This window comes from Anas platyrhynchos, chromosome Z (assembly GCF_047663525.1).
Source record: "Anas platyrhynchos isolate ZD024472 breed Pekin duck chromosome Z, IASCAAS_PekinDuck_T2T, whole genome shotgun sequence".
Lineage (NCBI taxonomy): Eukaryota > Metazoa > Chordata > Aves > Anseriformes > Anatidae > Anas > Anas platyrhynchos.
Genome location: NC_092621.1, coordinates 2,347,480 through 2,364,199, shown reverse-complemented (window position 1 = coordinate 2,364,199; position 16,720 = coordinate 2,347,480). Strand labels below are relative to the sequence as shown.

The 16,720-nt window shown below is 56.1% G+C and overlaps 1 protein-coding gene across 4 annotated transcripts in view; it reads right to left on the bottom strand.

The window, feature by feature from the left end:
• SMAD7 (SMAD family member 7) overlaps nucleotides 1-13,262 on the bottom strand; it is a 28,021-nt gene extending 14,759 nt beyond the window's left edge. The window contains exons 1-4 of one of the 4 annotated variants that reach the window (XM_038169926.2): nucleotides 12,909-13,262; nucleotides 11,463-12,724; nucleotides 10,595-10,648; nucleotides 5,381-5,452 (exon numbers count right to left, since the gene is read on the bottom strand). In XM_038169926.2, the coding sequence (XP_038025854.1) occupies nucleotides 5,381-5,452; nucleotides 10,595-10,648; nucleotides 11,463-11,949 (613 nt within the window). In that variant the 5' untranslated portion in view covers nucleotides 11,950-12,724; nucleotides 12,909-13,262. Of the gene's footprint in view, nucleotides 1-5,380; nucleotides 5,456-10,594; nucleotides 10,649-11,462; nucleotides 12,725-12,908 lie in introns of all 4 variants that reach the window. The other 3 variants (XM_038169924.2, XM_038169925.2, XM_038169927.2) reach the window with 3 other exon arrangements.
• Nucleotides 13,263-16,720: the final 3,458 nt, after the last annotated feature.

Genomic DNA, 16,720 nt, shown 5'->3' with positions numbered 1-16,720 from the left:
GACAGTAGGCAGGCGGCCAGGCTGCGGCGTGGGTCATTCAATCCTGCCGGGGACGGTGGCGGAGCTGGCACTGACCCGTGCCTGGCCTCGTACAGTACCCGCCGAGCGCGGCCGCCAGCCCACCTGCCTCCTGCATGGCTCGGGGGGGTGGGTGCATCCCAAATTCCCTGCGTTTGCCCCATTTTGGACGGCACACGCCCGGTTTTCCCCCAGCCACGATGCTCCGAAGCGGGCTCCGCGTTTAGCAGCAGCATCTCGCTGTGTCCCCCATCCCCGCAGCGGGTGGATGCATGTGGTTAGTGTTACTTGTTCCTATAGTGTAACCGATACCCGATCACAGACAGCGTAGATGGAAAAGATTCAGGCCCCGTCTGTGCCAGCTCAGGACTGCTCCCGTACGAGTGTTTTTGTCCTGTCTCGTTTTAAATGTCCCCAACGATCGGGTTTCCGGCGCTCCGTGGTACATTTTATTTTGCCAGCAGATAGCGGTTTGGATTGCTCCCCGGCAAACACGCAGGCACACCCCTCCCTGGCACCGAGCTTCCAAATTCACCTTTCTACTCCCATTCCTGCCCCAAAAAGCCCCGGGTTGTGGGAGAAAAGCCAGTGGCCCCAAAGCCACCTGCCTGAAACCGAAATGAGCCGCAAGCCCCTTTGGTGCGGTGAGGACGAGCGAGGCAAGAGGCAGCGACCCTGCCCGGACAGCAGGCAGACGTCGCCCGTGGCAGGATTTCTCCTGCTTTTTATTGCTGACTGCTCCCAAGGCACCGCTTGGTTGGAAAAATCCCGTGGCGCCGACGCAGACGGATCGAGCTGCTGGGAAAAAGGGGGACGGAGCGACATGGGCTGAGCGCTCCTGCCATCGCCGGGCTTTTATTTTAACCCCTCCCGGGAGGGCATCTAGGGGAGCACCAAAATCTCCTCCCTGGGCCCCGGCGCGGTTCAAAGCAACTCCTCAACAGGTCCCGGGGTGAGAGCCTGCTTCAAAAACCCACGGGGGGCACGGGGTTGGGAGCTGCAGGGCTGGTGCCAAGTGCGGGCCCCCCCTCCCCGCTGGCCCGGCCACGGTCAGATGATGTGCGAGGCAGCCGCGAGGCTCCTAGTCTGGCAGGCAGCCTGCTCCGCTCCAGAGGCTCCAGCGCTGTCATCCATGCGTTAACCCCTGATAACCTTGTCCTTCGGAGGACGGGGACGTGCTTTTTGGGGACGTGCTTTTTGGGGACGTGCTCCAGGCACGGCGGCTCGCAGCCTTTTGTGAAGTGCTCCGCAGCAAGGCTCGGGAGGAAAGGGTGCAAGGGCGTGCAGCGTTGGAAGCGACCAAAAAAAAATAAAAAAATTAAAGGGACGTATGCTCAAAAATAAACCCAGAATAAGTGACTTGAAAAAAAATTCCCAAGCAATTGTTTATCCCTGGGACAAATATACAATCCTAGCTACACAGGAAGATGTCTCAATTTCAGATTATAATAGGATGCCAATTTGTAAATAAAGGCATTTCACAGGAGGTTATAAACTCTGTACTACGGGGAGGTGGAAGAGGGGTTGGGAACGGGAAAGCAACCCGGGGGCTGGGCCGGAGAAGCCGCTCGGGATCCTGCTTGCAGCGGGGGGAGCGGCGGGACCCGCTCGCGAATAGCTGCGGGTTTAGGCAAGGTGCTTCTCCCCGGCGAGCAGATACCAGCGGGGATCAGAGGCATAGTGAAACATTCCAGGCCTGCCCGCTATTCCATAATGAAATGTCACTCAGCCGCACGCGGCGCCTCGGCAGCACAGCTGAATCAAACCTGAAGGAGAGCAGCCCATCCGAGCCGGCACGGTCCGTTCCCAAAGGGGAGCGCCGCTGGTGCCTCTCCAGCCTCCAGCCAACTTTCCAGGTCTTTCCCCATCTTTCCCTGGGCGGAGGAGGCGAGTGGGAGAGGCTGAAGCTGCGCTCGCCCAGCCTCAAGCCACGGCGGGCTTGGGTCGGCGCCCACCCAGCACCGTCACGCGACGTCCGCTGGCTGCGGGAGGCTCTGGGGCCACTCCAAGGTCTGGGTGAGGCAAAAAAAAAGTGGTGGAGGTGGCGAGGATACAAGCCAGCTCATCTTGCTTTCTCTGCGTCACAGCCTGGGCTTCTTGGAGAGCTTCTTTCTGCTGGCAGACCCAGCGCCGTTCAGCTGTCCCGCAGGAGAGACGTCTTCTCGCCCGCCATGGGCATCATAAACAACCCTGAGCCAGCCAGCAGCCACCAGCAGGGCTGGAAGAGGGAGATGTCCATGTCCATGTCCATGCAGACACCGTGTCCATGTCCCGTGGGGACCCAGCACCACCCAGCACCATCAGGTAGCTCCTCGAGCAGAGCTGCTCCAAAGATTGTACCCACCGCACAACTGGACACCCCTGGGCTCTCCAAGCACAGCTTTGCTTGTTTGGAAGCACAGTCATAACCAAGCACTTCTGCTGGGAGCAGGTCAGCTCAAAACACAGGAAAAAACACCCCGTCTCCTATTTAGAGACATTATTTTTATCTCCAACTGGATATTTTTGCTCTGTGCTTTGAGTGTGTCATGGAAATAAAGGACCCGGGCTGGTAGCACCTGAGCACAACCACCTCAGTGGGTGACACCCCGGCTTACCCACACAGTGACCGCCAAGAATAAATACAGATAGGTGGTAGTAAGGTGGGGGGCACGGGCTGGAGGACAGGACAGACAGGGAGAGAACAGCAGAGGTGCCCTGAGAAGATGCAAGGGGAACAGCACAGGGTCAAGGATGAGCCCACGCTGCATTAATATCCAGCCAGGCTGCACACAGGCTCCACGGGCTTCTCCGCTCTCATTTTGACCTCTGGAACAAACCTCATCCCCACCCTTTTTTTTTTTTCTATCTTTTTTTTCTCCCCCCTATTTATAGCTAAGCCAGCTAGGTCACAGAGGAGTCGTGTGGCTGGGTCCCCACCCTCGCACTCTGCCCCCTTCCACACACTGCCACCGACGACGTCAAAGCACAACTCCACCAGACGAGACGTCACCCCGAGCATTTCGGGGACACTCATCCCTTTGTGGAGGACTCTGGGTGACTGAATTTTCACATTCAGCTCCCCTCCTTCTTTTTTTAACAGAAGCAGGGTCAGCTTGGAGGTTGTGTGGGGGGAACACTTGTGGATGCCACTCTCCATCCACCACCCCGGCCGTGCCGTGCCATGCTGTACCACGCCGTGCCATGCCACACACCCGCCCACCTCAGCCTCTGAATTGACAGAAACGGGGGTTTCATGGCTTTTTGTAAAGCCAGCCCTTTCTAAGGCAGACCAGAGGATGGGATTTGCACTAGGCCTCTGCGGCCTGCGCCTGCCCAAACCCAGATGAGCGCCCATCCCTGAGGAAAAGCGCTCCAAGCGCACCCCGACTCATCAATGCCCTCTTCACACGCACTCTTCTGCTAACTAAAATATGCCAGAAAAAAAAAAAAAGAAAGAAAGAAAAAGAAAAAAAGAAAAAAGGAGAAGGTTAGCTTTAGAGAATTGCTGCAAACTGCGTTTATTTTCCTTTCTCGACTGGGTCTCTCCAGTTGGGAATTTTCAGCGCTGCACTTCTGTGAGCGGAGCGGAGATGCCAGTAAATCAGACCAAATTCAAAACAAATGCTCTTTCATGTGGAGGCATTCGGCTTTGTTTCATGGCTTGTGTAGCTAACCGTATCCCTCCATGAGTCAACTCTCCTATCAGCTCCTCATTAAACTAAATGGCTACAATTACATTTGTGGAGGAAAAAGAGTGGTTAATGATCGTAAAAGGTTCTGTTTCCAGGCTTTTGGGTGGGGGGAGAAACCTTTGATAACCAAGAGAAGAAAAATAAATCCAATCACGTGAAATAAAGAAAAATTGGCCTCAGAGGGGGGACGGCGCTTTCTTTTTGGGGGTAGGGGGGCTCTGTTCATCCAGCTCCTCAGAGCAGCCCCCAGCCCCAAGGCGCAGTGCTGGGGCTCCCCTCCTGCAGCCCTTCGGAGCAAGCTGGCTGATTTCCTGCAGCCCAGGCCCCCACCTCCCTCCTTCCCTTCAGGAGCACAGCAGAGCAGACAGACGAGATGTTATCAATAGCCCGAACCTTTCAGAAAGCCCCCTTTTAAAAGCGAGTACTTCCTCTGCTTATTTCATGTGGTATCCTGTGGAACTGAACTCTCTCCTCCCCTCTGAAACAGGCGTACTTCAGGAGGAAAAAAAAAAATCTAACAACATCCTTATTGTGTTGTTTTGCTCCTTGTCTCCTTTCTTTTTCCAGTCTTTTTCTTCCCTGCCTTCCCTAAAGCTAGAGGCTCCAATGGCAAAAAAAAAAAAAAGGAAAACCCAACATCCCACCATGCTAAAAAAAAAAAAAGCGCAGCAACAAGTTGCTCCATTCCCTCTCCCCCTCCATTTGATTAATTCTCATTAGGGCCTTTGAACAAACAGTATGCTCCCCTCTCAAATAACAGACAAGGTATATATTACACCAAAAGAAAAACAAACAAGGCTCACTTAAAGACATCCACACCAAATGCAATTCCTGGAGAGAGAGAAAGACACGCAGACCCGCGCGCGCGCACGGCCGCCGCCGACATATTTCTGAAATTCCAGTCTCAGGGCAATGAGCTGCGTAACTGCTCCACAAACCATAAATCAGGGAGACAAGCCGACAAAGAGAGCACCTTCCAACATCAGCGAGTACATGCAGGTACATGGTTTCAGACACTCGGTGAGCACGCACAACTGCTTTCATCTGGCAGCACCAACGCGTAGAGCCCAGCCCCACGACTGGCCGGGATGGGGAGGGAGAAGGGCTGCTGGAGGCTTTGCAACTTGGAAACCACCCTCCAAACCCCCATGCCATGATGGCTGAAGGAGGTGGGAAATGGGAAAATGAGGGAAATTCAGTGCTTTCTGCAAAAACCGAGCCTCACACACGGAAGTTTGGGTGGCAATTACCCCAACCAGCAAAGCCCGAGACAGTGGTGCCACTGCTGCCAACCAGGCCAGGACAGCTCCACATCATCCCCTTCTGCAAGGGACACCCACACCTGCTCCGATAATCCACGCATCCAACCAAACCGACAGCCAACATCACTGAGCCTTCCCCGACACACCTCTTCCTGCCTCGCTCCGAAATTAATGGAGCGTAAGGCTGCAGTTCAAAGGAAACACAGGCTTTTGGGGAGGGACAGCTTCGCCTGGGATTTCTACGCATCCTCTGCGAGAGAAGCTGCTACTGAAATGAAATCCAACTCCCCCTTAGAGCTTGCATTTCTCAGCAACTCGCATCCCCGAACCCCCCTGTGCCCGTTCTCGGCCAGGTGGGACCCTCGGCCAAGGGGACGCGACGGAGAGACCCGCGGGCAGGAGTAAGGTCAACGAGAGGCGTCTTACCTGAAAGCCCCCCAGGGGCTAGACAATTAGTTCCCCCTGTTTCAGTGGAGGAAGGCACAGAGTCTGGACAATCTGCTGCAGAGGAGGGAGAGAAGAAGAAGACATCAGTATACATGCGCTTCTCCGCAGGCTCCCAGCGCCGCCGCGAGCGGAACACACATTCCAAAGCGTTTAACAGGAAGCGATTACTAATTGTCTGCACAGACACGGTAGTTCATCAAGATGCATCCACCCTAACTCATCGCCTCAATCAAGGCTCCGTGCTGCACTTAATCACCAGCCCAGGCTGATTATAGACCGGCAGAAATTACAGACTGGCTGCCACCTCTCCATCCAAGTCACCGGGTAATGAAGGCAAGGCTGTCCTCCTGATGACAGAGCTGACGGGGCTCCCAAAACGCTGAAATTGCGGCTTTGCGCACCAAACGCCGCCAACACCTGTGCTCACCAGAACGGGAACCGAAACGGCAAGGTCTCAACACTGCCCTGTTGCCACAAACGGTCCACGCTTGTGCCGCCCCGCTTGTTTTTTGTCACCAGCAGCTGCCGCAGACCTCACCCACCGCTGGCCACCCCCTGGGAGCACAGCGCGCACCCATGGGACCCACCCCTCTTACCACGGACCAAAGGGACACGGTGAGATAACCTGCAAACGTCCTGTTTGCAGCTTCTTATGACACACAGGACGCTTTTGGGTTCAGGATTTGGGCCTCTCCATCCCAAGCCACCCAAGCATCTGCTCCCCCTGCTCCAGGTGGTGACAGCCAGGAGCCACCACCGGTCCCCTGCTCCTACAGGGCCACCTCCAGCTTTTTGGTCACTACTGCACACAACACAAGCTCAGGGGCACGCTGTGATGAAGGCAAGAGGAAAGATGCATTAAAATTCACACAACCCCCAGGTCCTCAGCAGGCTGTCAAAGAGAATTTTGGCTTCGTCCACCTTGGGCTCCCCAATGATGCCAATCTGCCCGCTGCTGTATCTCAAGGCAAGGGCCACCACCAGGAGAGCCCCGATATTTGGCTTCCTACTGATAAGTCATTTTTCCAGACTTCATCCCTGAAATCCCAATGAAAAAAAAAAAAAAAACCTCCTGTGTTCATAACCTTGTTTTATCAGAGTAAAGTATAAGCCCTAACAGGAATATACAGTTTAACAGGATATACTTAATCAAACTGAAAACAATGGGGGAGACAGGAAATGGACTTACTTGTGAAATACTGTATACTATACACTCTCTAAATGCCTTGTGGTGCTTTCTATTCTTTAAAGAAATTTGCTTTTTCTTCTGTTTAACCCTTTCCAGTCCAGACAGAGGACTCCCAATGCCTTGAACCTCAACTGGGTTCAGATGCTTTCTGGGCGCAGGCACGTGGTGGGTCCTCTGGCCCCAGTGACACCTCCCTGGTGAGACAGTCAGAGCCTCCCGAAACACCTGCACCCCTCCCTGACCCGCACTGACAGTCAAAGGAAAGCCCCAGGATGCTTTCCATGACATTCACAGCCGTCAGCTCCCTTCCCATCCATGCCCCTGCCCGTTCCCTTGGTCAGCCACCTACACGCACCTCTCAAGTCTCCCTACGGGACGGTGCTGATGCACCTCCATGCTACAACACGAGGGATGATCAGCTGTGGGAACAGCACAAAAAAAGCACGACCCTGCACTAAAGCAGCTGGTTCCAGCCTCGCACTCATCCCATCACCCACACGTTAGCCAAGGGCTCTTGCTAGTAAGAGGTACTCAAGCTCGTGTTATTTTCGGCACCGGAGAGGTCCCCGGATCGGAGGTTTACACAAGCCTACTGCCGGTGAATCTCCTCCCCGAATTCCCTTACCGCAATATAAAACCATCGCGGAGACGTCCAATTACTCCTGGTGGCTACCAGCCCAACCCTGCAAGGTGCCGACTGTTTCCTGGAAGTTGCCAAACCTCCGACTCCCATGAAAATCAATGCCACAGGAGGGCATTTGGCTCTGCAAGCAAAACCTCAGCAGGTTTCCTGCCCTCGGATGCTCCAGCACCACCACGACAGCACATGAGCACCAGCCCAGCCCGTGCCCCTCCAAAGCTGCCCGGGATGCCACGGAGGGCTGCACAGCAGTGCCAGCACTGAGCCAGGCTCTGCCAGGCCACAGGTGGGCTACAAACACAGTCCCTCGCAGCTCTTGTCCTGCTGAATAGTGGGTCAGGGTATCTGCTTGAATTATTTGAGGGCATCACTGTCCCTCTGGCTTCCAACACAGCCACAGGCAGCAGAGGGATGTTGAGTTGCCGTGCGCCTCCAGAAGGCTCAGCTTCGTCCCATGGGCTCAGCCCCATGCCAGCCGCTGTCACCAGCCCTTGGGGACAGCCCAGGTAAAGTCCTCACCCAGGGCTTCCCCTCAATGAACTTCTCTGAGTGAGCTGGCCCACACCCACAGCCTGCCCACAGATAACACAGCTGTCAAGAGCAGACCTTTGTGCTCTGAGAGAATCAGAATCAGGGAACGGTTTGGGTTGGAAGGGACCTTGAAGGACCATCTAGTCCGACCCCAAAAGCGTACCAACATCACATCAGCACAGAAGCCAAGGTGGCATTTCCCCGGCCACAGAAGACCCCAGCGCCCTGCTTTAATAAGGGAAATGTCACAGCCTCCCCCAGCACCCTGCCACCAGAAGACATTTGCCATAATCCCACCGAGCGCACTGGTGACCACTGTCAGAGCCCGTGCTGGTGCAGGTACAGGTGTTCACATGAAGCACGTACAAGACATAGTCCTAGGCACCTAAATATTTTTATTACCACTTTCCCCTTTGATGGAAAAACACAAGTTTCCTACGGAATACGTGTCCCCAGCTCCACTGGCACTGTCGCTTTCCTAAACTGCCCAAGTTCAGCGGAGGCACTGCTCCTACCCAAGCTCCCTGGGGTGCACCAGCAGCCAAAGACGCATGCATCAAGCACGAGAAGGGCTCTGCAGGTCCCACCGCCAGCTACCATCCCTCCCAGCCCTGTCCAGCAGTACTGAACATACAGGTGGGAAATGCCAGGCACACAGCACCGCCCGCCCTGCTGCAGGGATGCTCGGATGTGGTCCCCTCAGCACAAGCTGCAGAGGAAGCACCCGGAAAGCCTGAGCTCATGTACACCACCTGCACCGACAGACCGGGAGGCTCCGGCGGTGCCTGCCGCGGCCCCGCGCGCCCTGGTAGTCAGAGTTCAACTGCCAAATGGATTTGTCTTTCAAAAGGGAAAAAAAGGAGGACTTTTTGGTGAGTAACCCAGTTGTTTCTGCGTTTCCGATTGGCAGCGTTAATCACTTCCTATTGGCTGATCCGAATAACTTTTCCTTTCGAAATGGCACACTCATGTTCTGCGGCTTTTCTGTTTACACACATTTTGCTACCTTATGTCAACACTTGCTAATGAATAAATGTATCACTCGACTAACTGAAAATGAGGTCCTGGCAAAGGCAGATTGGATGTTTAAACCCCGCTAATAGATTTATCCTAACATCTTTACAGGAAGCTGAAGGCAGGCGTTAACCCTTCTCTCCTGCAGCTCCGTAAGGGCAGGCGTCCCCCGAGCTCTGCGCAGAGCAGCGCGTCCCATGCCGGGATCATCAATGGGGAAAACAAGGGCAACAACAGAAGAAATCTAAACCCCACACGCTTTGGGGCGAGCACCCCCTTCTCCAGCCTCCATGCAGGTGAAATAATGACAATTTTGCCCAAACCCACCGATCTTTGAGCCCCTGCAGGGCCTCATTGCGAGTCACAGCACAGCCCTTCTGCAACCCAGCAGCGAGCAGCACGTGCTTGGGATGCGCAGCCTCCTCCTGATACCCTCGTCCATTCATCAGCCTTTATCTCGTGTTTTTTCACGCTGAGGCAAAACATTTCATGCTTTGCAACCCAATCGGTTGTTAAGCAGCGTTGCTTATTTCCACATGGCACGGAGAGGCTTGTTGTTGTTCCTAAGAGTTTGCAGAGGGGAAAAGCCCGCAGCGGTACAACGTCCTGCCTCTCCGTGCTCCGAGGGAGCACTGGGCAGGATGGGACCCCACCACGGTACTCCAGACATCTGAAGGCACCCCAGGTTTGGGGTTCCTTTCCTTCATTTTTAAGAGCCGACCGAGGGCAGCCTGAAAAGACTGACTCCACCGAGGCGGTCCCATGGGACCCGTCCAGACTCCAGCGGCAGCCAGTCCCGAGAAACTGCAGAGCAGCAATTTTAGGGAAACTGCTCTTCTGGCAGAAAGAAAAAAAAAAATAAAAATACCCAGAGCCGGTCTGCAGAAACACATCTATCTTTGACTGCCTGCCCTGCCATCCCCCGGCTGCCCGGCGTGACAGGGGGGCACCGTCCCAAAGACACCGCGCTCCAGATCCGCTAATCCCCGGGGAGACAGCAGCTGCCCCTGCCCGGCTTCACCCCGCTTCCGACTCTCCCCACCTCTCCTCCTGCCCCGTGCCAGCCCTATTTATCTAGCACCAGCGAGCTCGCTGCCAGCCCAGAGTTTATGCAGACAACCGCAAAAGAGCTGGTGCCAGCCTCAAATGGGCTTCTCCCCTGGCACCCTGACACTGGGTTACGAGCAACAGGCACGCAGAACAGCACTAAAAAAAAATTACTCATTTTTTGACATGCACACCCGCCCCCCTTCCTCATTTTCCCAGCCTGACAACATGGGATTAGGCTCCCTTAAAACACAGCCAGATTTCCGCCAAGCCCGGTTGTCAGGTCTCATTTGGGCTCCCAGCCGTCAGGGAGCTGCTTGCCCGAGCTGCACCGCTTCCCAAATTCCTGCAAAATCCGGACAGGCGCAGGAGCGAGCTGCACAACTGCCATTACCAGCACGATCCCCCCGTGGCCGGGCACAACACCCGTGGGGCTGCTGACCCGGAGAAGCCAGCAGCAGCCCCAGCCTCGCGTTTTTCCCAGCACAGCTTTCCCAAAACACTCGCTCCAGAGGCCAGCCCGAGGGCCTGAGCCGTGCCACGATCCCTCCTCGAGTTTCCTGGCAGAGTTGTAAAATCAGACTTTGTGCAACGCCTCTCTTAGACAAATTACACCTCAATTCTTCCAGGGGGGGATCGGAAGGCGCCCCCAGCACCCAAGCAGCCCAAAAGCAAAATGCATCAGTGCAACAAAGCCGTTTTTTCCCTGAGAAAGGGCTGTTCTCCCTTTTTATCTGAAGGCAGCAGCCTGCATTTAAAAAGGTCCACTTACCCGTTGGTTTGAGAAAATCCATTGGATATCTGGAGTAGGGTGGAGGGGGAGACTCTGGAATTAGAAAAGTACAGAGAAAATAAAGGCAGAGCCATGAGAAAGAAAAAAAAAAAAAAAAAAAAAAAGATAGGAACTTATGATAACAGTGGCATTCTTTTAGCAAAACTGTTTGTCTTAGCTCTGGGGGTTGGAGGCAGGGCAGCGAGGCGGTGATTGCCTTGATATTTAGCTGTCAGATAAACAAAAGGGGCCGTCTGGCGCCAGTCTCCCTGCTATCTGCCGCTCGGGCTGTCTGATCGGGGCCTCCTTGGCTCGCCGGAGCCGCGGCAGCGCCGGGGCCGGCCGGCAGCGCCAGGCGGCCCCTAATCCCCCGGCACCGCGCGGGGCGCAGCGCCGGGGGGGTCCCCGCCCCCTCCCCAAATCCGAAAAAAAAAAAAAAAAAAAGGAAGAAAAAGAAAGAAAAAGAAAATGCCGAGTTGCCCAGTTAGTTAGTTGTGTGGTTTTTGTTTTTTGTTTTTTTTAGGGGGGGTGGGGGGTGTTTTTTTAGGGTGGGCAGGGAAGGGTGTGTGGCTGCATCGTTGTCCACATCCCTGTCCCCAGCTCCATCCCCATCCCTATTCCTATCCCATCCCTGTACCCTGCCCCCATCCCCATACTACTCCTATCGATCCCCATCGTTGCCCCCACTCCCCACCCCATCCCAATCCCCATCCCAATCCCCATCCCTGTCTCCATCCCCATCCCCTTCTCCATCCCCATCCCCATCCCCATCCCCATCCCCATCCCCATCCCATCCCCATCCCCATCCCCACCCCATCCCCATCCCACCCTCACCCCCCTCCATCCCCATCCCCATCCCGTCCCGCACCTAGCTCGCAGAGCCGGCTGAGGTGGTGCGGGTTGCAGCAGACGAGCTCGGGGTGCGCCTTGCCGTACGACTCGCAGCAGCACAGCCTCTTGACTTCGGAGCAGTGCCGGAGGTCGGGCCAGCGGAACACCTTGCAGAGCAGCACGGGCAGCGGGTACCAGTGCTGGCCCAGCCGCGAGTCGCCCTTGGCGGGCAGCAGCAGGCAGGGGGTGCGCGCCCCTCCGCGGGACTCCACGGCGTGCAGCAGCCCCTCCAGCTGCCGCTCCTTCAGCCGCTTCAGCACGGCGTGGGTCAGAGCCTTCAATTCCGCCTCCGCAGCCCCCCGGCCGCCCCTGCCCGCCTTGCCGGGGCAGCACCCTCGCCCCCCGCCGCCGGCATGCGCCCGACCCTCGGCCGCCCCGCCGGGCTCGCCCGCCTCCTCCTCGCCGCCGGGGGCACGGCTCCGCCAGAGCCGCCGGACGAGCAGCGAGCGTTTGGTCCTGAACATGCGGGACGAGAGGAGGGGCCCCCGGCTACAAAACGGGCATGTCGGCCGCCGCGCATGAAGGGGCCGGCAGCCGGGTCGCGGCGGGGGGAAAGCGGCGGCGGCGGCGGCGGCGGCGGGGCCGAGGAGGGCTGTGGCATGCGCCAGGCTCCGCGCTGGCTTCCTCCGCCGCCCGCCGCGAAGGGTGCGAGGAAAAGGGGGCAGAAAGCGGAGGAAGAGCGAGGGAGCCGGGGGAGGGGGGAGCCGCCTCTCTGCCTCGCTTCGCCCCCCGGAGAAAAAAAGCGAAGAGGGCGAAAATGCCGCCTTAGAGCGCGGCGCCGCGGCGCATCGCGCGGGGGGAGGCGGGCTGGGCTGGCCGGCGCCGAGCAGCCCTGCGCGGCTGCGGAGCGAGCCTGGAGCCGCGGGGGATCCTCGGCCTCCCCGGGGCCGCGGCTCCCATCAAGCCGCCAGCTTGGGAAAGGTTGGGGGGCGGCGGGGATGCAGAACGAAGGAATTAGGAAGAAAACAGCGAGCCCAGACGGTGGAGATCAAAAAAAATAAAAATAAAAAAAAAAGGAAAAAAAATAAAAAATAAAAATAAAAAAACAACCACCGACCCTAAGATTCGGCCGTCGGAATCGATTTAAGCATCTGTCACAAAAGAGAAGAATAAGCGCATCCAGAGTGTTGTATCCCTTTTGAAAGCCCAGGTCGTCCTGATGCGGGGTTTTGGGGTCTTCCTCCTCCTTCTTCCCGAAGGTTTTAATCCACACGCACACGCAGAGTCTTGATCCGGCTGCTACGAAAAGAAAGAAAGAAGAAAAAAAAAAAAAAAAAGTGGGGCTGTGTCCCTCCTTCCCCAGCAGCGTGCTGCCGGCGGCGAGAGCCGGGCGGCGCTGCCCGCCCCCCGCTCCCCTCCGCTCCCCTCCGCGGGCACCGGGGGGGCCGCCGCCACCCGCCGCCTCCCCCGGCGCCGTGCTTACATGGGGACCCTCTCCGTGCTGCCGCCGCGTCTGGCTCTCTTTTTTTATTATTATTATTATTATTATCCTTTTTTATTTTTTTTTTTCCTCCTCTCTCCTCCTTCCTTCCTTCCCCTCCTCCTTCTCCTCCTCCTCCTCCTCCTGCTTTTTTTTTTTTTTTTTTTTCCTCCTCCTCCTTTTTTTCCTCTTCCCTCCGCTGGCTGCAAAGAGGCGCCCTCCCCGCACCAGCGCCTCCGTCTTCCTTTGCTGCGGGGGAGCCCCGGCGGCGCGGAGCCGGGCGCGGCGGAGCGGAGCGGAGCGGAGGAGCCGGGAGCGGCGGTGCCTGCGCCCTCGGCCGCGCCCGCCCCCCCGGTTCCCCCCCCCTCCGGCGCCTTCGCAGTGCGCAGCGGCACGGCCCCGGCCCGGCACGGCCCGGCCCCGGCCCCATCACGTGGGCGTCTAGACACCGTGTCGCTCCGGGAGAGGAAAAAAAAAAAAAATTATATATTTATATATATATATATATATATATTTATCTCCGACCGCCTTGCGCAAGCGGCGGCTCGGGTTGCCGAAAGGTTGTGGCTGTGTCGCGCCCCCCCCCTGCCGCCGCTGTGACTCTAGGATGATGCTGCCCCCCTCCCCTCCTCGCATCGGGAATTTGGGGGTCCCTGTGGGGTCGCGCTGCAGCAGCCCCCCACCCTCCGACGCCTCTCGGCACACAGCCTGGGGGAGCCCCCGCAGGATGGGTGTGCCCCAGACGCTGTAAACGTTGGAGCGTGAAAAGCAAGCCATAAAAAAAAAAAAAATATATATATATATATATATATATTTATATATTTACATCTCTGATCCTGGGCATCGGAAGGGGGCACAGCACGAAAAGCAATAATGCTCGTAATGCTTTGCACTTTTACAGCACCTGCCACCAGAGGAAGGGAAAGTATTTCGTAGTGGGTATGTTCCAATTCCCACAAAATGAGGGGCAGGAATTCGTAGCACGGAGCACGCTGATGATTCCTGCCACGGGGATGGCTTGCAGGAGGCGTTTCTGGCAGCCAGGGGTGCTCCACAGAGCCCCCATCCTGATTCTGCCTGCAGGAACCTGCCCAGGATGGGGAAACTGAGACACCAAGAGGCTGCGAGGCTCGCACCACCCTGCCCTGGTGGCGGGGAGCCGGGGAGCCCAGCTGGGCCTCGCAGTGCCCCGCACCACGAGCCCCCAGCCCCAGCGAAAAGGGAGCAAGGAGCTCCCTTTTCGGGTAATAAACCCTGGTGGATGAGTTGCTTCAGGTCACGCAGTAAGTCAGTCGCTGCGCTGGAAGTAGGAGCCGAGACTCTTAAATCACGGCTGCTGCAAGCAAATCCAATTCTAAAACAATTGTGCCCAACCAAACAAGACAACAGACATCAAGCACCGGGGACGCAGAAGGAGCTCCGTGTGCCGTGCAGGCAGGGTATTCCCAGGGCTGCCGCTGCTGGAGGCCTGCCTTTGGTGCAGGCAGGAGCACGGGGATAATTGTAGAGCCGGGTCCTGCCCCCAAAGGCCAGTGAGACTCCAAGGGGGCCTGCAGTCGCTCGTGGCATTTGCAGAATCTGGATCTAAACCAGTTAGAAAGGGTCTGGATTTTGGGGGGCAGCCTTACTAAATAGTAACAAAATTATAGCTACCCAGGCCTAAAATCTGCTCGCTTTTATGATAAATAATAAGAAAATATTGTGGAGGGGAAGGACCTCATTTGCTGGCCTCTAAAACACAAGTTGGGGTGAGGAAGCGGATGGACTCCTAACCTCATCTCCCAGTACTTAATGGGCAAAGTAAATCCTTTTAAAATGGTCACTTCAAAGTCCCGAGAAATGGACATCAGTCGGCAGTCTGACATCTCGTTCATCAGCCTCCGAGGTGACCTCTGCTGATTTCCTCGCTTCCCAAGAGCACTGCAGCCCCCTTTTCACTGCAATGCCTGTGCTAAAGGGCTGTGATAGGGGAAAACTGGTCCCTTTCCATTCCTGTATCTGCCGGTGGAACACACGCTGGACGTGCCCATTAATAGGTGCATTACACTTTTTAATTTTTTAAAACTTTCCAGGCTGTTATGAATGAGATGGGTTTCTTCAGGGTGTTTTTCCCTCCGCAGTTCCGCTTGCCTTGCTGATGACTTGATGGCTGTGATTACTTTATGGTCATGAGCAGAGTGACAAAGAGCACACCATGACGCATGCAGCGCAGGGACAGGGGACAGAAACGGGGTCCAGGAGTCATTTTGGGGCCCGGCCAGAGGTTCCCTGTGTGACCTGGGGCACATCCCTCTCCCGTCAGCGGGGACCTGGGCTTCCACCCCTCGGGTCCGTGCAGTGGGCCAGCAGCACTTGTCTGTGTGAAGTACCTTGAGCTCCACAGGTGAAAATTACTATGCAAATGATAAATATTAAATAAATATATAAAATAAACGATAAGAAGTGGTTTGTAACTGACCCTGCAGACCCCTTTAAACAGGCCGGGTGTATGTGTCCGGATGGAAAATACAGAAATAGGCATAATGAAGCTGATAAAAATGAGCACGTTAGCTGGGCTGGGAGTCCCCGTGAAAAGTGGGTGAGCCCACACCTGTGTGTCCGTCAGTGCTCACTGGCAGGTGAGGGAATAAAACCCGCATCCCCCGTCCGAAACACCTCCGTGCGTGATCCCACCCGGCCCACGCTCCCCGTTTGGAGACCCCATTCCTCCGGAGGCTGCTGGGGACCCTTCCCGAGCCCGGCTGCCTTTGAAGAGCCAGGGGTGCACGATAAACCCGAGTCAATTTGCATTGCAATTCAGCCTTTGACAGACAGTTGGAGCCAAGGCACTGTTAACCTAATTGTTTTGCTAACAGCACCAGGGTGTGAGACGCACCAAAGGCACTCACACAAAGGGATAAAAAACCAGACTCGGGGAAAAAAAAAAACTCTTCCTGACATCATTACCGGGCACAAACAAACAGTGCTGATCCCTCTTCATACACTTTCTAGGCTAGGGTCAATAACACGCACACTTGCTCTTTTGGGGGTATGTCTCTCTGATACCAGGAGTGCAAAGCGCAGGGGAGAAGCCAGGCTGGAGGCAGGGCAGAGGCAGAGCAGGGAGCCTCCTGGCACCTTCCCATCCTTTTGTGCACATTAGGAATAACTAAGCTGCTGTCCCTGCTTCTATTTTTATGCCCTCTTTTCAGAGCAGAGCTCTCAAGCAACGCTCGAAGTCTGGGTTACGATGCCATTTTGGCTGTACCCGACGTCTCCTTCCGCTCCAGCAGCCCACATTGACGCAGCAAATTCATCTCCAAGACCTCGGGTCTGAAAAGAAAACCCTTCTCCAAGAAACCTCGGTGTCTGCTGAGCAGGAGGTCACAGGAGGCATGGCCCTCACCGCTCTGCTCTCCCCACTGGGCATCACCTGGGCTTCCCCTTGGCACTGCTCTCAGCTGCTCTGGGGCTGGAGTGGTCCCACTGGTGCTGGGTGGGTAAGTGAGAAAAGCAGAGAAGGATCAGCGAGCTGGGTGCTCACCCCTGCTGGTGAGGCATGGGGAAAAGCACTCGTGTCCCCAGCCCTGGGAATCCATCCCCCCAGATCAAGGAGCTACAAGGCACAGGCTCTGGCTTCGGGGACTCTTCCTGCCTTGGGGATACCTCCATCCACCAACGCGCTCGCACACGCTTGACTTGAAGCATGTGCTGGACTTTTGTGAGCTTTTGGTCTTGTTCACACAACTTCTGTACTGCTTTGGCTTTGTATTGAGAGGGGGTGAAGCACAAGGCAGTCTCCTCGCCTGTGCACTCCATTATGCCAACATCAAGGA